This window comes from Bicyclus anynana, chromosome 11, assembly GCF_947172395.1.
Source record: "Bicyclus anynana chromosome 11, ilBicAnyn1.1, whole genome shotgun sequence".
Classification (NCBI taxonomy): domain Eukaryota; kingdom Metazoa; phylum Arthropoda; class Insecta; order Lepidoptera; family Nymphalidae; genus Bicyclus; species Bicyclus anynana.
The window spans coordinates 3,149,317-3,176,541 of record NC_069093.1 but is presented as its reverse complement, the minus strand read 5'-3'; the positions used below and the strand labels follow the sequence as shown (position 1 = coordinate 3,176,541).

The window sequence follows — 27,225 nt, the reverse complement described above, 5'->3', positions numbered from 1 at the left end:
TTTCTTTATTTATGTCAAATTACAAAGATAAAACTTGTAGATAGCTATCCCTATACCTTCATAAATAGAACAAAATATATAAATACAACTTTATCGAATACTGTGAATGAGGATGATTTGATTACAATTTTAGTTATAATCAATGGTAATTTGTACATCAATGACTATTATATTTGCAATAAAAAGTAGCAATTTATCAAAGTTTATCAGAAAAAAAGCAAACTTAAACAACATGGTATAAAAACATAACAAAAACTATGATTTGTCCTTTGATACCAGTGACTACGAAACATTACTTTAACTTTACAAGTATGTACAAATATGTATATTAAATATTTTATTTATATTGATATAACTAATTAACCCTAAATAAAATAAATAACCCTAAATCATATGTGTTTCTGTAAGAAACTGTTCTATGAATTGATTACTTAAGTATAACGAAGTATTACCTCGACAAATTCCAAGGGATTATTTTCCTTCTTAGCCTCGAGCGGTGGACTGCCTTGCGCCAGTTCGAACTCGCCGTCCTCACCATTCTCGCCGTTCTCACCATTCTCACTGGGGTCACGCTTGATCCAGTGACAACTATGAATTTCAAATTGCTCGTTTGTAGTGAAACCTGAAAGAATAAAATGCTTTAAATATGCTTCGTCTTTCAAGATCAATGCGAGTCACATAGCTGAAGTGGCATTGAGCGCGATACGTAGTTCGAAGAACCGATGGGCGTTAGGGTCCCAAGGTGCGACCCCACACCAGAAAGCGCAGTGTTGGTCGACGGCGGTGGCGGTGGCGGTGGTGGTGGTGGTGATAGTGACGTTGACAGTGATGGTGACGATGATGATGATTTTGACGATTATGACGATGATGACGATGACAATGATGATGATGGTGGCGGATTAGTATAGATGTACCTTCTGTAATGCATTTGAGCCTCAATAGCTCAACGGTAAGAGCGGTCGGACTCATCACCGAGGGGTGGTGGTTCGAGCCCCGCCCCGTTGGTCTATTGTCGTACCTCCTACTCCTAGCACAGCCTTTCTCGACTAGTTGGAGGGGATTGGACATATTATAAAAGATATGGCAAATATTCTTTTAAAAAAAATGTACGCACCTTCATTACACCTCGCGCACCAGATGGTGTGAGGCTGTTTGAGGTGGACGTTGGCGTGAACTTTGAGGTGCTGTTTCCTCTTGAACTTGCGGTGGCATATCGGGCACTCGTGGGGCCTGGTCGCGTCGTCCAACGTGGGGTCACTCCTCCGCGCCAAGAGTTGGGGCGACTTCTGTGGGGTTTCACATTTGATTAAAAAAAAGTTATAATTACTTAAAAACGAAAGAGAGAAAGGGAACCAGACAGAGAGATGCAGCAACGCGTTATGTTACGAAGCGGTTTACCCTACCATAAGAAGTTATCACTTCAAACAAAAAATCATAGTGTGGTTTTATGAAACAAGTGAAACTATTGCCGCCGCCATATTTTCAATAAAATAGGGTAGGTTGTCTTTAATCTTACCACGTAAATGAAACAGTTACTTATGCCGTGGTCGTGGCTCGTGGCCAATTCATTGGATAGGGCCCAGAAAAATAGTCAAGATTTTTTTTAACGTTCGACTACTTTTGAGCTCGTGAGCAAATCTAAGAAATTAAATATCACGTGTCTGATTCGCTTAAGGAAAACATCGTGAGGAAACCTGCACATCAGAGAATTTCTTAATTCTCTGCGTGTGTGAAGTCTGCCAATCCTCATTGGGCCAGCGTGGTGGACTATTGGCCTAACCCCTCTCATTCTGAGAGGAAACTCGAGCTCAGCAGTGAGCCGTATATGGGTTGAAGTCTAAGCTGTAGCAGTCTTGCGAGCTTGGTGCTTCTTGCCAGCCCTGCTGCTCAGTGCGGGATGTGCTTAGTGTGCACTCACCACAACCTCCACGTCGATCTGGTCTCCGAGCAGCGCCTTGAGCTGCGAGATGCCGCCGCCCGCCTCGTGCGACCGGATGTGGACCAGGTTCACGTGCACCAACATTTGGTCCTCAGTGTGGAATGCTATAAACAAAATATTATGGTTGAAGAAACTAATAACAATAAACAAACGAGATGTATTGAATAACCCCTCATAGTTTGTCTACATATACACTCATTACATACACGTAATAACCCCATATTATAAATAAAAAAAATAGTTTATTTCGGTAACATTAATCGGTATTCTTTCAAGAGTTGTAAACTCCTGTGACAGAAGAGTGAGTTTTTTTTTGTTTATCACACATTCACGCCTCAGTTACTAAGCCGATTTTTCAAATTCAAAACTAATGGAAAAATTTCATTATAAACAATTAACATATTACTATATTTTATCCCCGTATTTCCACCGAAAAACACGGACGATGAAGCCGCGGGGCGCTGATATTGATGTCTATAAAGTAAAAGGTTCCGTAAAGTCGTACCACTGTGTATAATTTCCTTAGCGTATGGTACGACTACAGAAACCTTACCCTACTGTACAAATACATTTAGAATTACTGTGTGTGCCTGCGGATAAACACAGCCTAAAAGACTGTACTGCCCAAATTTCATCTTGCTGGGCAGTCAGTAAGTTAATCAAATATCATTTAAATGTATTTAGGAGTCTATACTCTTAATTGTGACTTAACAAAACAATAGAAACCATGAAAAAATAAAAAAAACTACCATAAATTAAAAAAAAAGCCGATTTAAAAGAGTAAAACAACCATCGATTGATATTAACTCGATTCATCAATGAAATGAGCGCAATTACTATACGATTTGGAGCCACAAAATAAATTTTAGAAGCTTCAGAAGGAAATATATAAAGCTGAAGAGTTTGTTAGTTTGTTTGGTTGAACGCGCTAATCTCAAGAACTTAGACAGTTATCGAGGATGGCTATAGACTTTATAATATCACCGTAATCCTACGAGAACGGGAACCACGCGAGTTTTGAACGCGAGAACCGCGCGGGGTCAGCTAGTCTCAGTATATTTACTTAAAGAGTACTCAGCAAAAGACCAACGTCACGGGCATCTAGTAGTCTTATAAACGTCAATAGTATATAAGGTACTCGTGGAATAATTCGTAGATCCACCAAGTCAGACTGGATTGGGTATACGACGCAATCTGGGGAGGGGATTCTAGAGAGGGGATTATAGGAAGGGGGAACTCACAAAGGGGGCGACAGGGGTCGAAGTGCATCCGGTTATGCGGGTCACTGTACATATGAGATGCCAACTATAGTATAGAATAAGGACTCTACATCAGTAATATCTTCCTAAAGGGCTGAGCAGACTACAAAACTCACTTGGGAAGTTTAATTTTAATTAAGATCGAAATGTGTGTGTATTGTATATCTATACGAAATATACCACTCGGTGTCAATATTTTAATCCTGGTAAACTCAATTTTTGTCCCTATATAAGAACACCAAATAGTGGACCTTCGCCAAAGCAGGCATGTAGCAACAAAAACTAAGTCCAAAATGCTCTTAAGAATTTATTGTAATGTATAATCAAACTAGCTGACACGCCGCGCGGTTTCATCCGCGTGGTTCACGTTCCCGTAGGAATACGGGGATATAATATAGCCTATAGTAGGTACTCGGGGATAGTGTATAGCTTTCCAACAATTAAAGAATTTTTTAAATCGGTTCAGTAGTTGAGCCTATTCAAAACATACAAACAAACAATCAAATAAATCATTTAAATATGTGACATAATTAAGATAACTGTGTTTTCTTATGTGCTTAAGTTATTTACACGATTTAAAAACTAAACCAAGTTTTTTCAACTGTCCTGACTGAACTTATTTAAACGGAACTTTCTCTGGTAGATAGAGGAGATTATTGAGCAATATATCATTCATCATCATTAACAACCCATATACGGCTCAGTGTTGAGCACGAGTCTTCTCTCAGAATGAGACGGGTTAGGCCTTAGTCCACCACGCTGGCCCAATGCAGATTGGCAGACATCACATACATAGAGAATTAAGTAAATTCTCAGATATGCAAGGTTCCTCACGATGTTTTTCCTTCACCGTTTGATACGTAATATTTAATTTCTTAAAATGCACATAACTGAAAAGTTGGAGGTGCATGTCCCGGACCGGATTCGAACATACGCCATCCGATTCGAATGCAGAGGTCATATCCACTAAACTATCACGTCTCGTCAAGCAACATATAGGCTCATTTTTATCTCGGAAAAATTCATGTTTCCCGCGGGTTTAACGAAGCTGCGGGCGTCCGCTAGTCACACTAATATTATAAAGGCGAAAGTTTGTGTGTAAGTATATTTGTGCCTCTTTTACACTGCGGCTACTGAAGCGATTGTGCTGAAATTTGGACTGGATTAACACATAGGCTACTTTTTATCCCGGAAAAATCCATGGTTCCCGGGGGATTTGTGAAAAACTGAATTCCACGCGGACGAAGTCGCGGGCGTCCGCTAGCTTTTTCATATAGGTAGCCAATATATCTAGCCCAAATAGAAATATCGATTATCTTACGTAGCAAATTACACAAAACACGACGAGCAAGTTAGCAATGAAACTTAAAGCTCTATACCAAGTTAACTAAAGGCTGAATTATAATTGACGTAGCAACAAAGCGACCCTAAGCTCATATTCGTCCGCCAGGGGGCGTACAATGGGGGGTGGATTGCCGAGACCCTTTCGACCGTGCTTCGACCCTTTTACGGTTAAGCTATTGTAGAACATGTAGGACTTGTGAACGCTCAATAATTATCGACTACCAAGAAGGGTTGGTTGATCTATAAATAAAAAATGAAATATTTGCAAAGATTTATGTACTTCTAGTACTAGATTATCTAATAGATTTCTTTGAGTCGAGACCCCGAAATTGTTAAGACCACCCCTTTCTCTTTGCTAAAGTTATATAAATACCCGCGATTACACGTGAAAATGAGTTATTTTTTGAGTATTCTGGGTACTTTACATGATAACATGAGGTTCTGAATTGAAAGAACCAAGTTTTCCTTGAAATCTTAACTCATAAATCCAGTTATTTATGGCGAGCAATGGTGAGTAGGCCGTGATAGCCTAGTGGATATGACCTCTGCCTCCGATTCCGGAGGGTGTGGGTTCGAATCCGGTCTGGGGCATGCACCTCCAACTTTTCAGTTGTGTGCATTTTAAGAAATTAAATATCACGTGTCTCAAACGGTGAAGGAAAATATCGTGAGGAAACCTGCATACCAGAGAATTATCTTAATTCTCTGCGTGTGTGAAGTCTGCTAATCCACATTGGGCCAGCGTGGTGGACTACTGGCCTAACCCCTCTCATTCTGAGAGGAGACTCGAGCTCAGCAGTGAGCCGAATATGGGTTGATGACGAATGGTGAGTAGATAAAGTTACCGTATTAAAGCTTTACGAAACCTAATTTTAAACCACACAAAATATCACCTTCACCAAATTTATACTATAATAGTAGAAAATCTTTGACCTTGACCTTGACCCCTTCATCTAAAAAGATTCGTAATACTTATTGAATTACTACGTACTACGTAGTACATAGTAATTCAATGGTAATACCTTATTATGTGCTCAGTAGCTGAAATTAAAATTTTCATATTTCTACCTTCAAAGAACAAAGCACTCTATGCAAGTCTTTGTACTTTATAAGTTCTCTCTCCATTCCTCTACCTGTTAAACTTGAAATTCCCTATAAGCCTTCCTTTGAGTTTTCATAAAAAGTAAACCTTTATTTAAAATTAAAACTAAGGGACACCCGCGACTTCGTCCGCGTGGAAATCAATGTAAACTTTCAACCCCTATTTCATTCCCTTCTGTTTATATTTTAGCATGTTTTATATGAACCCGCGTGGTTCCTGTTCTCGTAGGAATACTAGAATAAACTATAGACTATAGCACCCGGGGATAGTGTACAAGTCTACGAAACAACCGCACCGATTTAAAAATTCTTTCACCATTGGGAAGCTACATTATTAATGAGTAACATAGGTTACAACTGTTGGCACATGTATCATAATCATCTCCTTACCCTTATCCCACTTAAGTGGGGTCGGAAAAATATGTCAATCTTTTCCATTCGTCTCTATTACTCGTCAACTCATCATCCACTCCTTTTACACACATATGTCCTCCTTCACACAATCCAGCCATCTCTTCTTTGGCCTTCCTCTCCTCTTATGTCCTTCCACTTGCACATTCAACATTTTTCTAGTAATATGACTTTCCCCCCATGTTGGTACATGTATATTATACACAATATAATAACGTATGTATGACTGTCTAACGTATAAATTGTAACGTATTTCATAATAAAACATGTATGACAATAACATAAAAGTAATACAGGAATAAGTTATGCTATTTAAAAGAAAGGGGACGTGGGAACGAACTCTTCCGAAGCCCCTGCAGGGTTTTTTATGTTGAGCGGTAAAGGGGGGACTGCTGCGAAAGGTCGTAGCAACTCTACCCCTCGGGCTAGTGTACACATGTGTAGCGATAACTATACAAAGACTGTCATAGAAGCTATGGAAAATATAAGTAATTGTTAACTACTCGGAATCTTAACTGCCGCTCGTGTAAATAAACACTTAGCGGGCTCAGGGTGAAAATTTTCATCATACATTTTCTTAAATTAAAAAAAAAAACGGAACTGACAGTACGGGGTGTAACGCACCCAATTAAAAGCTGAGAATTCAACTGAAAATATATTAAAAGAAAAATAAAACCAGTATCTCATACCAAGTACCTCGTTATTTAAAGCCATTTCATATTAAATTATTGTTGAGTGTGTTATGAAATAGGCGTAGTAATAAATCTTCATCATCATTTTCAACCCATAGCTGACGCCGCCGTTCCCGCAGTAATACGGAAATAATATATAGCCTATAGCTTTCCTCGATAAGTGGGCTATCTAACACTGAAATAATTTTTCAAATCGGACCAGCCCCTATAGCCAAGTGGGACGTCGATTAAAAATATATTTCTAGTTTTCGAAGCGTTAGCGATCGTAGAAAGAGAATCGACGTGCCACTTGGCTACGGGGGCAGTAGTTCTTGAGATTAGCGCGTTCAAACAAACATACTCTTCAGCTTTATAATATAGTATACATATTACACACACATACGCACGCAGAGAATTAAGAAAATTCTCAGATGTCTCACGACATTTTCCCTTCACCGTGTGAGACATGTGATACATAATGTCTTAAAACTCTCATAACTAAAAAGTTGGAGGCCATCGCTCTCCGAATAGAAGGCAGAGATCATATCCACTGGGCTATCACGGCTCTTAAACCTATAAACCTTAGTTGGGAATAACTCGAAAACAGTATTATTACTTCAAACTCGACCACCGCCCCTGTTACCTACCTCTCCCCTACTTTCTATTTCGAAACCACTTTACTGGGACCTTCGATTTAATAGCAGCGTTTTACCTGAAATAAAACGCATATTAAAATACTTACCTCACTGGAAGCTTTTATATTGAGAGTAGCATTTCCGTTTCCGTCGATTTCATACCAGTTTTCGTACTTTTATTGACGTCACGTCTGGCTATGTGGCGCCACCTGGCGGTGTCGGGCTCGGGAAGTTTCGTAAATCGCTGAGCGCGACTTTAGCTCATTGGCTCAATATATCACCAGGCAGGAATTACTTAAAGCTTCCAGTGAGGTAAGTATTTTAATATGCGTTTTATTTCAGGTAAAACGCTGCTATTAAAATATTGACCGTAACTGGAAGCTTTTATATTGAGAGCCTGTTTGTTTTCGCCTGGTGACGCCACATTATGGTATTATTTCGCCAATGTGATTATTAAAATAAAACTTTTTATAACAATATTATCTCTAATTCGATTAGGCTTTATTTAGAGAACAAGCTAGTAACGAAGTTTGACTTACTGTGTCTGTGCATAATACAATATTCCATTTTGTTGGAATGTAGCAAAAATACATGTCTACGGTACAATGGTAGCCAGTAATAAGTATTTATTGTCTGTGGATATTATTTATTCAAACTGTCAACTCTTTGACATTCAAGTGTCATAATATGTCATCAGCCATTTACTATATTTTACAAATATTAATAAATAGAACAATTAGCAGTGCTTAACGTGTTTTCGTTCATCTCGCGACTCCAACTCTCAACACATTCAAAAATAAATCAATGAACTAAAAACATACCATACATTTTTTTGGATTGGAGTTCAATACTTTTAATTTTAGGGATTTCATCATATAATTGATATTCACACTAAATTATTTAGGAAAAACACTGCTGACCGATATAGTCGTTATGAAGATTTCTTACGTGACGTCTTTACTCATTCTGCTATAACCATATGCGAGGCGGTTTAAATTATTACAAAGAAATTAATATTAATTCCTAAAGGAAAATTATGATAGTGATTATTTTATTTACAAATAATTTCCAGCCAGAGTAAATACTTCTATCGGTTTTTGAGCCAAATTGCGGCCAAAATTAAATAAAATCATCAGATTTTATACTATGTTATCCCTATAATAAGTAATGTTAGGTCATATACACGCCTTTCAGAGTGTACCTACAAAAATATAACTATTGAAAAAATAATTAAGAAGTTACTGACATTCCAAACTGGTGGCATGGAATTTTTAGGCTTTCTTAACAATTTGGCATGAATTTAAGGATATGCTTTACAAAGTTATTGATCTCTTAAGTAGGTTACTTGAAGATTCAAGAAACTTAAACTGAGTCAGTTCTTAGACATTAGGTCATATAATGTACTAAAACTTTTACTTTTCGACTAACACTACACAAGCCGATTTTTAAGTTTTGACAGGAAATTAAAAATAATTTCAGGTTTTCCCATATTTCTTGAAGACTACCTCTAACAGTTTTGTAACTGCTAAGTCCGTTGTCGTGATTATAATAAATTTGTCTTCATTCTATAGAATTATCGGTACTGCTAGCACTCGGAATCTGAGATCCAAATGACATAAGACTTACTCTCATCAAGGCTATTAAATATATTCCTGTCAACCGATTCTGATGATTCTCTGAGAATCAGTGTAAGTGGTGGCGAAACCATAAAGCAAGTGGGAAATTCCCTATACACACTGTACACATCGTATAAAACAACTTGAGCGTAAGTTACATCTCGGGATACGTACAAGTAATCATGGACTACGTGTACCTTATTTAATGAGTCAGATTAGAATAGATCAGTCACCGACATAGCCTATTTCACAATCACTTTTTCTATGCTATAGTAATGAAAGCGCCAAGTATGGAAGATGGCGATGTTGTATAACAAGTGATTTGCATGCTTTTTGTTCCTGCCGCGTATACTATTGTGTACTGTTGTGAACTTAGTGATAGTCTAATTAAAGTTACTAGACATAAAGATCTTGCAATTTTAACTGTTATATTCTATATTTAAACTCATTTCTCTTTTCCTCCGTAATATGTAACGGCAGTCATTTTGTCCAATTGAATGTTGCTTAGGAGGTGAGCTTGATTCTAGGGACATATACGAGTAGTATGACATACATTTCCTTTTTATTGGAATGCAGTACCTATTCCTCTCGTGACCATGAATACCTCAGAGGGTGAATGTTTAGTAACGCTGACCAAGCGTGGTCAAAGGCATCTGCTACTAACAAAAACACTGGCTGAGGGTGTCAGTGAAGTAGGTAGCTAGCAGTCTGATTATATTAAACAAGGTCATTCATTCATTCAATGGTAACGGGCAAGTTTTCGATATAGTCTACATCTACGCTTCGTATTATTTTCTTAGTAAATGATAAAATTGTCTATTCTTAATTCTACATATCTCTTACAAAACATGCTGCGAATTCGATAGCATTGAGAAAGTATTTGAGAAAGAGACATGCATAGTTCTAATGACAAGGAAGTAATGTCAACAATTCCCTGTATACAAAACGTAGGAAGCATCTTTGGGATTTTATTACATACACATGCAAGTAGGCTTGTGTCTATTCTTCAAACTGAGTTTTTGATGCTGTACGTATTTAGCAAGTACAAAACGTAGGAAGCATCTTTGGGATTTTATTACATACACATGCAAGTAGGCTTGTGTCTATTCTTCAAACTGAGTTTTTGATGCTGTACGTATTTAGCAAGTGGAAATGAGGTTAAATATTGGTCCGGCTTCAGTATTAACAACAGAGCATGGTGCTTTTATGATCCTTTGTATTTCATTAAGTAGACAATTGTTGATATTTTTTCCAAAACAGGAGTGTGGAACGCTGTTCCATATAGATTAAGAAAAACACGAGGTTATTCGAGAGAACGGTAGGAGATAACCTCAGATTAACCTCTGTACGTTTCTGGTGCCACCATTTTCTCCCATTGAAAAAGGTGGTGAAAAAAGGTGGCTAAAAAGACTGCTTGAAATGAAGTCTATCTCAAAATACTTTAGGTTTTCTGGATGCATTAAACTTTAAAGCATACATAATACCCTTGATGGGCCTCGAGCCCCTGAAAAAGGATTCATTTAGAATCCTTTGTTTTAATAGAAATTTTTATGTTACCGCTTATGCATTTTTCTACATTTGCTAGGTGACGGAGGGTATCATAATATGTTTTACCTTTTCGTTTGTTTCTAAGTTTTATGAAACCTGGAGTATGGCTGTATACATCCAGTAATACCTTTAGAAAACTTTGATGTATTCGGAAAAATAAGTTTCCTGCCTTTAACCTCTATACCAAAATGTACATAATGTTTTAATCTGACGCTTTCGTTCATCAGATTTTTACGCCATTGTTACAAAGTAATTAATTCACCCATTGGTTACAAATCTAGTTGGCCTATTCACTATTTTGGTCTTTATTATCAACCTATATCAATTGGAAAAATGTCATTTACCTACTGTGGGATATTCACGAGTAAGCAATAAATGACATTTTTACATAGAAACTCAATTTTGTATATGTCAACTAGCAAACGTAAAAGATAGTGAGTCAGCCTGCAAGGGCTTTAGGACATTAGTTTCTTGTACATTGCTGATAAACACCCCGCGAGAGTGGATTATAATGATCATACAAGAAAGGCTGCGCAAGCGTTCTAAGCGATGGAATCATAACATTTTTCATGCATTACCCTCGCGAGGGGTGGCGATCACACACACGACATCGACACGGGTATTTGAATAATTTATATAGATAGATAAGATATTCGTATCCATACATCGTTGATAAACACCCCGCGAGGGTGGATTGTATTGATCATGCAAGCAAGGCTGTGCATGAACGTGTGCGCATTACAGATATGTATATTCCGTGTTGTATGTTCCACGCGATGGAACATTACTCTTCATGCATACGCCCGCGACGGTGGCGATCAAGGACACCGGTATTTGAATAATTTATATAAAGAGATAAACACCCCGCGAGGGTGGGTTGTAATTATCATGCAAGCATGGCTGTGCATGAGCATTTGCGCATTGTATGTATATTCCGTGTTGTGTGTTCTACGTGATGAAATTTCAACACTATTCGTGCCTTGCCCTTGCGAGGGGCGGCGATCCTCAGTATTTGACTGGAAATACGTCTAGGAATGTTAACACTTTCTATAACTTCGTCCCCATGAGGGGCGGTAATCTATTAGTCCGGTATTTGACTGTGCAAATACGTCTAGAAATATTTAAACTTTCTATACCTTACTCAGTAAGTTGGTTTTGCAAATACGTCCAGGAACGTTAAAAACTGTGTATACCTTGCCCCCGCGAGGGGCGGTAATCTATTAGACCTATATTTGACTGCAAATGTGTCCAGCGACGTTAACAGTGTCTACGCCTTGCCCCTGCGTGGGGTGGCGATTTATAAGGCCAGTAATTTACATCCAATCAAAATTCCTGTGCTTAATTCTGGCGGGATTTGTGAACCTTTTTTCAATGCCGGTTTGAATTGAAATAACAATATGTTTGAGTAACTTCCAAAAACTCTTTGTCTAACTTGTCTTCGAGCATTCGTAATTTATGTACTCCTTTGAAACGAAAGCCACTGGCCACGCGTTCGTTTTGTAGTATATATGTTAAACAACAGTCTATTGCTAGAACGTTCACTTTGGTTTCTGAGTTCACATTTTTAGGAAGCCCGCTGGGCCCCGCCACTTTTAATACTATTTTAACTGTTGAAAAATCACTACAAAGAAAATATTATTATATACATGCAAGTACGAAAACATTTGCAAAAAAGCAAGACTTTCAAACACATGAAGTAGTGATCCGAACGGAAAACCGTTAAAATAATGATCACGTACTATTTTCAAATGAAATTTGAAATTTTACATAATTTAACGTTAATTACATTAACGTTGTATGTTACAACGTAATAATTACAACGTATTACAACGTAATAAAATATAAAGTACTCACAGCGAATTCACTTCACTTATTACACTTTATCTTGCAATGTCGGGTACCAACTGATTGCAAGATGTTGCTTCGACGGTAAACAAAACGCCAATGAGCTAAAGTCGCGCTCAGCGATTTACGAAACTTCCCGAGCCCGACACCGCCAGGTGGCGCCACATAGCCAGACGTGACGTCAATAAAAGTACGAAAACTGGTATGAAATCGACGGAAACGGAAATGCTACTCTCAATATAAAAGCTTCCAGTTACGGTCAATATTTTAATAACAACTTTTTTTTTCTAACCGTCACCCTTGGATCAGGTAATTTTTTTTCTCAATACATTATTATTGTATCGGCTTTGGAGGGTGGGGTTTTTGTTGCCATCCCCTTTTTCTTGGAAGAATCTTTTTTTAACGTCTCTCATTATAATACGCATGTTTTGGGGCGATGTTACGCCATTACTCTGGCCAATATAAAATATCCAATATTACATGACTTCACCAACGTTGTTTGCACTCCCGTTGGAATACGGTAATAAAATACAACTAATGTTAAATGTAACTCGCTGACGATGCGGCTTTTCATTGGTGAAAGAATTTTTAAAATCGGTCCCATAGTTTCAGAGCCTGTTCGTAACAAATAAACAAAAAAATAAAATCTTATGTCTTTGTAATAGATAGAGAAAACCGGCCAAGTGCGTGTCGGGCCACACACAGTGTAGGATTCCGTAGATTAGGTTAACACTTTAATCCCTTATGCAATGCACAAAAATAGACTATAGACGATAAAAAATTCACTATGCATGTGCGGAAGGAACCTTAAAATTTTTAAAACCGCGGATAGACAAACGGACATGGCGAAACTATAAGGGTTTTTTGTTGACTAGGTACGGAACGCTAAAAAGAGGTAAAATTTGTAGTGTTGTAGGGGTTAATCTCCGGATGAAATTAACCAATTTTGAAAATCTTTTACCACTAGAAAGCCACGTCAATTGTGAGTGGCATAGGATATATTTTATTAACGTATTTTCACGGGAACGAGAACTACGCGGGTGAAACCGCGGGGCGTCGGCTAGTAATAGCTATAATAATAATCAACTAATAATGAAGTCCTTAATGTTACTACGCAATCATCATTATCTGCAGCCAATTTGAATGACCTACTTACAAGGGCCCCTCCCCCCCCAAGACAGGGGATTTGGAGCTTAGACCCACCACCCCGCCAATGCGGCTTGGCGGGCTTAGAGGGATAATGTTTAACTCTAACGATCATTATTAGATATTAATGACATCTGAGTCGAGTTGCAACACCATCAACTTTCATAAGCTATACATTTCTCATGTTAAGAAACAAACAAACATTCATCCATATTCGGCTCACTGCTGAGCTCGATTCTCCTTTCAGTAGAGAGGTTAGGCCAATAGTCCACCACGATGGCCCAATGCGGATTGGCAGACTTCACACACGCAGAGAATTAAGAAAATTCTCACGTATGCAGGATTCTTTACGATGTTTTTCCTTCACCGTTTTAAACACATGATATTTAATAGTTGGAGGTGCATGCCCCAGATCGGATTCGAAAGCACACCCTCTGGAATCGGAGGCAGATGTCATATCCACTGGGCTATCACGGCTCATATATATTTGAAACAACAATACATCAAATATATAAGATTTCTGAAACAATCGTACTACATCTCCCGTGTATTTACCCAAACTCCGATAAGATTACTGCGGTCAAGAGACTATTATTAGGTGTCCAATATTGATTTTGTAGCACTCGCGATTGGGAGTTATAAATACTGTCTGTTGAATCAATCGAAGCCACAGTACATTAAAAACGCTAAAGCTAAGTTAGAGCTCTCTGCAAACCATAAATGTTCCCTACTACACAATAGGGTCAATTTGACGGCCTCCGTGGCGCAGTGGTATGCGCGGTGGATTTACAAGACGGAGGTCCTGAGTTCGATCCCCGGCTGGACCGATTGAGGTTTTCTTAATTGGTCCAGGTCTGGCTGGTGGCTAGTTGCCACCCTACCGGCAAAGACGTACCGCCAAGTGATTTAGCGTTCCGGTACGATAACGTGTAGAAACCGAAAGGAGTGTGGATTTTCATCCTCCTAACAAGTTAGCCCGCTTCCATCTCAGATTGCATCATCACTTACCGTCAGGTGAGATTGTAATCAAGGGCTAACTTGTAAAGAATAAAAAAAGGGTATTTGACTTATATATCAAATTTAATATAAACAATATTAATTTCGTGTAGTATATGGAATAAGGGACCGAAATATATCGATATTAATTAATAAAAGTTCAGGATTTCTTATAAAACTTAATTCAGAAATCATGTAATTTTCAAATTTTCCAAACGTCAAAACGCTGTCGTCCATTTTGAGACATAAAGATGTTACTTGATGTACTAAACGTCAAACGAATTGTTAACAAATATTTTTTTCTAAAGTTCCGTTTGTTAAAGATTTGTTAACATGACGTCATGAAACAGTTGAAATATAGACCATCATGACCGGCAGGCGTATTGTCAAAACATATTTAAAATTAAAATTATCATATAATCACGCCTCAAAAACAATTGATAACTTTTTTCAATCTAGTATAACGATAAAGAACAATTTAATACCATTTTAAAAAAAAGTGTCAGCTAGCCTATTTTAATTGAATAGCAGTAGTTTGTAATAGCAAGGCACATGGCGTCTCTAGTTAAAAGATACGTTATAAAATATGAGTCTTATTTTGCCAGTCAGCTCGAATATCTAGCGAGCAGCGAGCGACCTTCACAAGCCCCTACCCTACCCTACTTAGTGGATATCCCCATGGGTCAAAGCGAAGGGGGAAAATGGAGGGGACCGGCTGGGTCGATCGGGGGCTTGGGATCGAATTTATTTTTATATATAGGGGGATCACAAGTTGACGGTTACTAGGTGGGTGAGTTTTTGGAGACGACGTATATTTAACTGACTTCTAATATTCATTCTATATTCGAATATTATTCTAAAACCGATGGTAGAGTCTTTACAAAAAGTAAAACGTGACGTTTCGAAATAAATAAATGAATTTTGATTTCGAGTGTGTGTGTGTTTCTTTTATCTGTTTGCAATGATTACTTCATCAATCGTGGAGCGATTTTAAAAATCCTTTTTAGGGCACCGTATCTCAAAAGGATAAAAACCCTTGTAGAACCACTTTAATGTCTGTCTGTCTGTTTAAAAAGTCGCTATTAGCATTTTAAAACCACTTGTTGATTGTTGAATTAAATTAAAAAGTCTTTGAGGGTTTAGGAATGACACGTAAGCAATGACGTTTTAGAGTCTGTTAAATAGTGTTTTTCAGATAGCATGGGTACGGTGACAGTCGCCTATGACGTACATCGATCACAATCGCAAACGCTTCGAAAACTAGAAAAAAATATGGGAATGACAGAGTTTGATCACAAGACCTGTCGATAGCAAATGTCATTCCCATACATTATTTCTAGTTTTCGAAGCGTTTGCGATCGTAGTAAGAGAATGGACGTGCCACATGGCTACAGGGGCAGTTCGTTTCACTCTTGATAGTTTGCCGCGATTCACGATAATAGTATGTATTATGATCGTCATGCAGGCGATTGTCACTGTACCCATGCTATCTGAAAAACACTTTATACCTCTTAAATTTGAAATAGAATAGCAAAATAATTCAATTATACTTTGTACTGTAGTTGTACAAGTGTTGTAAAATATTTACACGTGGTGACTTGCATGTTTCATTCTTTCGACAACCGATTAGTGCAATGGGCAGTGACCCTACCTACTGCATGCACGGACGTAGGTTCGATTTATGCACAATATTTGTGTAATAGATAAGGTATTTTCCACGGTAAGAGTGTATATTATAAAAATATAACATGTATACTATAAATGTATGTATATTTAACAGTTATCTTGGTTACTAAAACACAAACGCGCTGTGGTGTGTGTTTATTTATTCTTCTATACTAATATTACAAAGAAGAAAGATTTGATTTTTTCTTTGTTTGTTTGTTTGCATTGAAAAGGCTCGGAAACCACTGGACCTATTTGAAAAATTCTTTTACCTTTGGAATCCTACATTATCCTGATAAACATATAAGGCTATTTTATCCCCACATTCCTACGGGAACGGGAACTACGCAGGTGAAACCGCGTGTCGTCTGCTAGTTAATCTATAAATTCAATGTCGTATCATACTAATATCCCCGGGAGGGCCAGCCACGAACAGCTGCGTGGGTGTATGAGGTCGATATCTAGGCCGCAGGGGTAGGGCCCGCCTGGCTGTGGGCCCGGCCTAAGCTCCAGTGAATACGTCTACCTTGTTACTACTCACACCACCCGATACTCGTCACTTTTAATCTATCTATGTACGAGTATCTATTCTATTTTCACTGCCCTCAGTTTCAAGTAAGTAACGAAGTAACGAAGTAACGAAGTAACGAAGGAACTGGGACAAGAGCTGAACAGTATGTAATCTATATTTCTAATAAAAAATCGCTTCTCTGTGAAGTCGTTTTACTGACGATAGTTGAACGTGACAACGTCATAAGAAAAAACTGATGGAATGGTTGCATTTTTCAAGAGAAAATGTTCGTTTTTCTAAAATACTGTATGATAATCTTTATAGACTTGAATATACTTTGTTTCTTGTTAAAAAAGTTGGCAACCCTAGAGCGAGGGAACGACGCATGACGTAATTTTTTTTCGAGTGTGCAGCTGACTCCATCGAATTATAAGACGTTGTCACGTCAAAACTGTGACAGGTTAAATTCTGAACATTGCAGATATTTTGTAAATTTGACAAATGGTTTTGTTCACCGGCATCACAGAATCAAGACTGAAACCACTGAATGATATTCAACGAAACTTAGCACAATTAGAGACACAAAACTGGTGTCTATAAGGATCCCTACAGAATACGAGTATCTATAATTTAAAATGTATTTTTTAATCTTATAGCCGTTCGCCTGCAGATATATTCAAATGAAACACAACTCTGCAATGAAAACTAAAGGGCTCAGCTCTCAGCTACCCCAATCAAAAAAAGAAAAATAAATATGGAAATTAAGGACAAAATTAGTAACAAGTAGGGAAAATAGGAATTATTTTGTAGGTACATCAACGTTTTAACCTTTAAACGTGAAAGGATGGTACATATCTTTACAAACCTTCGCACGGCCCAAAACCGGTAAGCGAAGGTATTCTGAAATGTCATCCCTTGGGAGATCAAAGGACGAGGGGGGATGGGAGGGCCACCGAAGCCTTGGAATTTGTATTACTAAGTCTTCGTCGACCAACATTCACTTGCTCGTACTTCAAAAGGACCGAGTCCTAACACTATATTTTATTTTCTTTTTATAAACGAGTAATACAGAGGCAATATTTGATTATGATTTAATTCAACAACCATTGACTGATTAAAAACATTATTTCATTACTTGCGGACGCCCGCGACTTCGTCCGCCCTTATACCTCTTTAATCCAGCCCTTACAGTAGTATCGCTGTAACAATGGAGTAACTTCTTCCGTTTTCCCAACCCTTCACTGCTCTGCTCATATTGATCGTAGCGTGATGAAAAGTATACTATAACCTGCCCAGGAGTATGAAGAATAATTGTACCAAGTTTAGTTAAAATCCGTCGAGTACTTTTTGTTTCTATAACGAACATACAGACAGACAGAAAAAATTTACTGATAGCATTTTTGGCATCAGTATTGATCACTAATCACCCGCTGATAGTTATTTTAGAATTATATTTCATGTAAAGAATGGACGTCTGTACAGATTTATTGAGAGACTGTTATTATAAGTAAAGATATAGATTAGAAAGCTACTTCTTTACCGAGTAACACAAGTCATTTTTTATCCCCGCATTCCCACGAGAACGAGAACTAATCGGTTGAAACCGCGAAGACCATGTGGTTTGAACTACGGAGCGTTTAGGAGATAGCAGGTAACTAAGTCCAGATCATAAAGGCTTGTTCGGATTACTTTAGCAGTTTAGTCGAGCGTATAACTTAACTGCTAAACGTGTCTGAACACCAAATATTTAGTCGAGTAGGTTAGTAAATTGCTTAGTATGCGTGGTGGATTTACAAGACGGAGGTCCTGGTTTCGATCCCCGGCTGGACCGATTGAGGTTTTCTTAATTGGTCCAGATCTGGCTGGTGAGAGGTTTCGGCAAAGAAGAACCGCTAAGCGATGTAGCGTTCCGGTACGATGTCGTGTAGAAACCGAAAGGGGTGTGGATTTTGATCCTACTCCTTACAAACTAGCCCGCATCATCACTGTTGTCACTCATCTTTTCTACAATCCGAAAGGTCTGACCACCACAGGCTCCTGCTCTATACAGTGACATTTCGCAGTAACAAGTTACGCAGATCCTCGTTGCGCAACGCGTCGCGACCTTGCGTGTTGCGGGTTTGAATACCGGTTGGTAATGCAACACTGATTTTCATTTATGGGTACACTTAGCACTTATACAGGGTGTCCCGTAATTAATGGATAAAACGTAAATGGTAGATACACCACCTTAAAACCTTAACTAATTTGAATAGTTTTCAAAAAATCCCTAGGGTGACCAAGTTATATATTTTTTTTCGAATTTTTTAGATTTTTTCAGTTTTTTAACCCCCGACGCAAAAAGAGTCGTCAGAAACGTGTCTGTCTGTCTCTCTGTTCCAAACAGATGAAGCGATTTTAATTTTTTTTTTGTTTTTAAGGTGCATATTAAATTTGCAAGTGTTCTTAGGTATGTTTGATGAAAATCGGTTGAGCCGTTTAAAAGTTGTGGGGGTGAAAGTGGGGAAGAATAATCGAATGTCTGTAAATCACGATAAGATGTTTTTCCTTCACCTTTTGAGACATAAGGTGCATGCCCCAGACCGGATTCGAACCTACGCCCTCAGAATAAAAGGCAGAGTTCATACCACTGGGCTATCACGGCCCCACGATCGTGATCTGATTATATACTTGCTTATTTTTATTGCAATCAAATCCATTCATTATATACTCCATTCGGGTATGTTCTCCGAATTTAGTAGGTATATTCATCCCCCTCCAATCATCCAATTTGTAATACACAAATCAAATCCTTTCTTTTGATACCCCACTCGAATATATTCGTTTACTATAGTGTATTACTCCTCTTTCCTCATTTTTGCGTCGAGGGCTAATTTTTTTTTCAGTTTCTGTTAATAATGGGACAGTAATAATTTTTTGAACTCGTACTAAACGGCGCGCCAGGTAAACGCTGATCCTTCCAATTTTAAATAACAGATATTCAAATGCAAATACCTACTCGCAGGTAAATTCAAAGAACGCTAAAGTACCCACTGTGGTTAAAGTGGTTTCCGTTTTTAAGAAACTATACAAAATAGAAAATTCCGTCTCCAATAAAGGTTCGTAAGAAAACTTAGCAGGCATTGCATTTTTAAACCTATAATGTGCACAGATAGTCACCTTTTTCCCATAACCAATTAAAGAATAATATACCGGCAAAGACGTACCGCCAAGCGATTTAGCGTTCCGGTACGATGCCGTGTAGAAACCGAAAGGGGTGTGGATTTTCATCCTCCTCCTAACAAGTAAGCCCGTTTCCATCTTAGACTGCATCATCACTTACCATCAGGTGAGAGTGTAGTCAAGGGCTAACTTGTAAAGAATAAAAAAAAAAAATAGCCTCAACAGCTCAGTGGTAAGTGGGCAGGATTCATCACCGCGAAATGGTGGTTCGATTCCACCCGATGGACTATTGTCGTACCTAACAGTCTTTTCCGACTAAATGGAGGGGAATTTTGATCATCTTTAAAATATATAATAAATATCCTTTTTTAAAAAAACATCTTACAATAGGCATAGGTAAACGGCGAGATAAGATACCAGCTGGCAGCCTAAGCTTACCATCTCAACGATAATACCCACCCTTACGTACTTGGCTATCACGAAAAAATCTCCCTTCCCCTTACCCAATAAAGGGGCACAACCCGCCCCGAGGCATTTCTGGGAGAAAAAAGTTCGTCTCAGAAATCCTGCGAAAAAAGGTCGCCAACAAAAAACGAACACAATTAGATAATTTCAGCTACTGAGCATTAATAAATAACGATGTATTTTTAAGGTTTCGTTGAGGGGGAAATGGGTTACGTGAAAGTAACGTTTTTTTTTTTAAGATTTTAAATTGAAAATTTCTTTAACCCCTTCCTTACCTTTAAAAGAAAGATTGGAACGGTGAGCTGGGTCTATGGTTCAGACTTTAGTTTAAAGTAACATTGACTATATAGGCCACAGCCGATAAAACTGATCGAGTGTTGGTTGCGATGTGCATGACATCATGTCTGTCTGGCCGTTAGCTCAGCAAGCATGTGAGATTACTTGATCGTCAGTGGCTGACATAAAACACGCATGATAAATCCGTTGAGTAAATTTCCGAGTCTATTGCAAAAAGACAGCTATCTATACCTATATGAAAACTAAAAATCAAAATAAAGGTTGTATGTTGTAAGTAAACCTTCTGCAATGCCCTTAGAAATATTTGAGTTATAACAGTAAGTTTCCTTTTGCGATAAAAATCGTCAATTTTTTGTATCACTTTGTATTCTTTACTAGTGTAGGTAGTAGTTAATGCGAGCAGATTGGAAGGAGGGGGGGGGGGCATATTGTACGAAAGAATCTATACTAATATTATAAAGCTGAAGAGTTTATTTGTTTGTTTGATTGAACGTCCTAATCTCAGGAACTACTGGACCGATTTGAAAAATTCTTTCAGTGTTAGATAGCTCATTTATCGAGGAAGGCTATAGGCTATATTTTATCACCGTATTCATACGGGAACTGGAACCACGTAGGTGAAACCGCGCGGCGTCAGCTAGTATTCTTATATAGTCAGGGTTTTGTAAGTGTATTAATACGAGTAGGTACAAGCTATATACAAGTATAAGGCGGTGGTAAGGTCGTAAGCTCACCTCGTCTGGCTGACCCTTCCCCCCATTACGGCGAGAGGCGGTTGCGCAAACCGGTATACCGACTCGCTGCGTACCGCTTACCAACAAGGTCGCTAGCGTTTTACTATTCCTTTTAGTATACGTTTTTTTTTTCATACCAATATTATCTATCCTACGTACAATAAGAGAAGAGAAATCGTGTTATCCTATTCACTAGCAGACCCCCCGCGGGTTCGTCGTCGACCTCTACACGCGTTTTTCGTCCGCCCTTAGATCTCCTTAATCCGGCCCTCTTGCAAAATCCGTTCCTAGCGTACGTCTACTAACTGTAAACTACATCCCTGCCAAATGTCGTCGTTGTACGTTAAGTGGTTTTAGATATTTCGTGATGTGTGACCTTTCGCATTTACATATTAAGATGTTGCTCACTGATGATGTACATTTCCATTGGCGTAAAATAATTTAAAATTGTTTCACTAGGTTTTGGATAATATTACCAAAAATATCGATGCTAAATGCTTTTTTTTGTGGTTCCCGTTTCCGTAGGAATACGGAGATAATATATAGCCTATAGCCTTCCTCGATAAATGGGCTATTTAACACTGAAATATTTTTTCAAATCGGTCCAATAGGTCCTGAAATTAGTGCGTTTTGAAAAATTCTTTCAGTGTTAGATAGCCCATTTATCTAGGAAGGCTATATATTATTCCCGTATTACTACGAAACGAGAACCACGCGGTTGAAACCGCGCGGCGTCAACTAGTAAATAATATAATACATAGAACAGAAATATACAAAATAAGTAATATACAAAAGGCGGCCCCTTTGCGATCTCTTTATAAGGCTTAGGAAAAAAAATTGCGAGATTTAACTGCAGCAGGGCTAGCACGGGCAAGGGAGAAATTTATCCACGGGGAGAGGATAAAACGTTTATCCCCCACACTCGTTTTATCCACTCACCGCGCATGGGCACGTCGGTGGATATAATATCCCCGGTGGATAAACGGAGGGAAAGACTTGTCAACCCATTTGTATATATCTTATAAATTGGCATTAGGTATATTAATAGTCCGAAATAAACGTAAATTTGATAATATTTGGTTTTTTTGTGCATATTATTTATCTGTTTTCTGTTGGCATTGTTTTGTTTGGTGATTGTTTTCTGCGGTGGTTTGTAGTAGGTATCTATAGTATCTATCATACTAGCGGACCCGGTCAAGCTTCGTTTTGACATAAGTGCACTTGTTCTCTATCCCTACTCTACCCTTCTTTACCTCTACCCCTACCCTACCCCTGCCCTACCCCTACCCTACCCTACCCCTGCCCTGCCCTACCCCCCCCCCCACCCCTACCCCACCCCTAACCCCCCTCCCCTACACCAACCCTACCCCCCTACCCTACTTCCCCCCCTAAATACCCCCCCCCCCTCCCCCACCCCTACACCAACCCTGTTTTTTTTTGTAAAGTTTTATCCCCACATCAACTTCACAGGGATAAATTTATCGCGTTTAAATGTCAAAAGTCCCAAAGTATATAATTTTATCCACTCCATATGCCATAGTCGAGGAAAAGATCTCCACGCGTAATGTCAATCGGGGATTAATTTGTCTTTCCCTTGTGGCCATGCTATGACGGGTGGATTTATATCCTTAGTCAGTGGATATAATGGGTGGATAAAAATTTTATCCCTTGCCCATGCTAGCCCGGCAGGTGGTGGCAACTACATTTTATCCGAAAATTCATAGATATCGTGTTAACGCCGCGTTGGCTGCTATTAAATTTACATGTTTTTAATAAATAGTGTAGGAAATAGTAGTCTGTGACGGATATGACGTCGCTCGATCTCTTGTTGGGTGTTGGCTTCAGTGTGCTCGTGGCGTTCGAGCCGTCCACATCTCTTGTTGTGTAATTCTTTATGGGTTACTTGGGATAGGCGGGGAGAGTGACTTGAGTGGAAAAGGGGAGTGTTTGTTAACAGTCAAAGGATCCTTTAACCCTTCACACATCGTCCACAAGTGCGTGACTCCACTCAAGGTCATTCTCTGCCATTCTAGAGTCTTATTATGGTTACAGATTGATTTGTTAATTAAGTTGTCCTGACAAGTGTTGTGAATCATAACCTTTGTTCGACATTAGTTTTCTCATTTTTGTAATCACCTTTGATTCCTATTATAATCGATTTAACGATTTAGCCGTAAAAATGTAACAGACATATAAACAGGCATTTTTAATATTAATGGTAACAACTCACCTTTACCGCACTGTCCGCATAGTACCTCCTTCTTCTTGTGAGTCCAGCTGTGGATCTTCAGGTGGTCTTTCCTCTTGTAACTCTTCCCACACTCGCTGCATATGTGCGGCCGCGAGGCGTCGTACGTGAAGTCTTGTATCATTGACTCGTCCATCTGAAAGATTAACTGCTTCCAGCAAAATGGACAAGTGCGAATCAGACCACGCGCAGTGGTTCGTCGTTATCAACCCTTATACGGCTCACTGCTGAGCTAGAGTATCCTCTCAGAATGAGAGGGGTAAGGCCAATAGTCCACCACGCTGGCCCAATGCGGATTGGCAGACTTCACACACACAGAGAATTAAGAAATTCTCTGGTGTGCAGGTTTCCTCACGATGTTTTCCTTCACCGTTTGAGACACGTGATATTTAATTTCTTAAAGTGCACACAACTGAAAAGTTGGAGGTGCATGCCCCAGACCCACAGCCTCGGAATCGGAGGCAGAGGACATATTCATTGGGCTATCACGGCTCGCAGTGTAGGGTTGCGTAGACTAAATCTTACATTTGTTTGTGCAAAATTAGTAATAGTAAACTTTATCAATGATTACACGCCGCGCCTTTTTACCCGCGTGGTTCCTGTTCCAGTATTAATATGGGGATAATATACAGCCTATAGTCTTCCTCAATAAATGGGTTATCTAACTCTGAAAGAATTTTTCAAATCGGACCAGTAGTTCCTGAGATTAACTCGTTCGATTAACTCGATTAACAAACAAACAAACAAACTAAGATATAGATAAAATAAATAAAACTGATTGTCTGTGATTTCAAAATAACAGCGTTTTCTCAAGTCCTTATAGTTATTTATACGATGCTAAAACAAAAAAATATATTAAAAAAATCGTCTAATTGACAAGCCTAATCTTTGAAACGGCTGAACCGATTTTATAGGGACTTTCACTAGCAGATAGAGGAGGTAATTGAGCAACAAATAGGCTACTCTTTATCCCGGTAAAATCCATCGTTTATGCGGGTTTATTGAAAAACGAATTTTACTGTGGATGTATTACAACTAACGGGTGTTTTTTTTAGAGGTAACTTTGAAATGGAATAAAACAAAGATATTTTTTTTAAATTGACATGAAATTGACTTTATTTGAAATATAATCTTCTGGCATTATAATTTAACTATGACTTCTGGCACATGACCGCCACGGCTGGCTCGGACGAAGTCTAATCTGGAGGTCCAATTTTCAATGACTTTTTCCAACATTTGTGGCCGAATATCGGCGAATAACGCGGCGAATGTTGTCCCCCAAGTGGTCAATCGTTTCAGCCTTACCGGCATAGACTAACTACTTCACATATCCCCATAGAAAATTGTCTAGCGGCGTTAAATCGCACAATATTGGAGGCCAATTTACGGGTCCGAAACGTGAAACTATGCCGTTACCAAACGTTTCCTTCAATAAATCAATTGTGGCACTAGCTGTGTGACACGTTGCGCCGTCTTGTTGAAACCACCTTTACAACATTAACTGCGTAGCGTCACCCGATCGCCTCGTTTGTAATGTCAGCCACTGACGATCAAGTAATCTCACATGCCTGCAGAACGAACGGCCTGACAGCCGATAAAAAAAAAGAGTGTTGGTCGCGATATGCTTGACATAATGCCGATCGTGACCAATACACGATCAGTTTTATCGGACGTCAAGCCAAGTTGTACTTGATCGTCAGTGGCTGACATAAGTTGTCATGAAATAAGGCGGCGCGGGTAGCTCTAATGACCAATGACATTAAATCCTCAAGGTCGTCGGCCCATGTAATCCCCTTAAGGGCACATTTAAGGGTTACCCCGCTATGAAGGAACTAAATTATTCGTAATTCGAGTAGGTAGACGTTGAAGTGGGTACGTTGCCCCTCTTTTGCTCCCCCCATCTTGCCGGCGAACACGCCAAGTCGCCGGTACCGGTTATTATAACTAATTCGACCTATTTTGCACATGGTTACTGAATACCCGCTTTCAAATTAAAGTCTATTAACCGACTTCAACGATTTTATACTATTAGATATGTTATGTGCCTACAAAATCACCGCAAAAAATGATCCACTGAGTGCACTTAAGGACAATTTTGTGTTTATTTACATGATATCTATACTAATATTATAAAGCTGAGGAGTTTGTTTTTTGTTTGTTTGCGCGCGGTAACGCGGTAATCTCAGGAACTACTGGTCCGATTTAAAAAATTCTTTCAGTGTTAGATAGCCTATTATATATATATATATGTATATATATATTATCCCCGTATTACGGGAACGGGAAGCACGCGGGTAAAACCGCGCGGCGTCAGCTAGTATTTACTCTACAATGTCGAGTATAATAATACGTTTTATGTTACCCTCCCATTCCATTACATTACGCTCAAATCGTTAGATTTTCGAAACGCCCACCTTTTAGTAATTAACTAACCTACTATATCCATATCTGACATGCTGGTTGAGTATTTTTGAAGTTAGTTTCTTTTTGGTTGCCCTAAACGTACCCACGAATATTAAAGGCTCATACTTGGTGGAGGTACTCAACAACGTACAAGGTATAGTCCCTTATTTTCTCTGACGAGCTCGAGTAATTGCAAAAATCTCCTTTTCGGCTCCTCTACTATATGTTTGTTACCTCATAACTTCGTAATAATGTTTAAAGCAAGCTCATTTGTTGCCCACTATCGAAACGTTGAATTTTGTAGTGACGGCCGAGTAGCGCAGTGGGTAGTGACCCTGTTTATTGTATCCAAGGTCGTGGGTTCGATTCCCACAACTGGTAAATATTTGTGCACTTAATTAATTATGAACATGGACGTTTTCCTGTGTCTGGGTACGTATTTTAGACATATAAGTATTTATGTGTGTATTGTTTTAATATCATCGTCTAGTTCACCATAAACTGACTGGTATAAATCGTATAGTTTTAAACATTGTAAACCAAAAACGTTAGTCAGTGGTAAATACAGAAAAATAAAAAATATTCGCATTTAAAATGGATCACTCAGATCAATGAAAAGTCCGATTTAACTTGTTTCAAATTCGTTCTATAGATTTATCTATACACAAATTATAAAGAGGTAAGATTTGATTGTTTTTTTATTTGTTTGCATGGCTCTGAAACTACTGGAAACAGATTTGAAAAATTCTTTTATTGTTGGAAAGCTAAAGGCCCGAGTGCTATATTTTATCCCCGTATTCCTACGGGAACGGGAACTACGCGGGTGAAACCGCGCAGCGTCGGCTAGTTTCAAATAAAGCTATATTTAGTATATAATAATGTATATTATATTACAAACTTGAGTAACTATGTCAGTGGGCTTCTCTAGTCGGGTGGAGCGGGTGGTCTGACCCCCCCTTTACCCCCTTTGTAGCCATTTTGGTCCGGCCCGAGTGCGGGTTGAATTCTGCACATATTCCGGTATAAAAAATTGTCCAGAAAAAATCTTGGGGAATAAAATAGAGTTGGAGGGTGGCTTTAAAATTAGCAAAGGATTATCTTTCACAGAATGGGACGTTCTACGTATAATGGGATTTTAACCGACTTCCACAAAGGAGGGGGTTGTAGGTATAAATATTACTAACAGACGCCCCTCGATTCGCCCGTAATTCCCGTCCCCATGTGATGAG

The 27,225-nt window shown here is 38.7% G+C and overlaps 1 protein-coding gene across 1 annotated transcript in view; it reads right to left on the bottom strand.

Annotated features, from left to right (window-relative positions):
- LOC112049888 (zinc finger protein 84) overlaps nt 1-27,225 on the bottom strand; it is a 35,048-nt gene that overhangs the window by 4,057 nt on the left and 3,766 nt on the right. Inside the window, exons 5-8 of the mRNA XM_024087941.2 lie at nt 23,576-23,729; nt 1,919-2,043; nt 1,115-1,286; nt 453-622 (exon numbers count right to left, since the gene is read on the bottom strand). Of these exons, the coding sequence (XP_023943709.1) occupies nt 453-622; nt 1,115-1,286; nt 1,919-2,043; nt 23,576-23,729 (621 nt within the window). The remainder of the gene's footprint in view (nt 1-452; nt 623-1,114; nt 1,287-1,918; nt 2,044-23,575; nt 23,730-27,225) is intronic.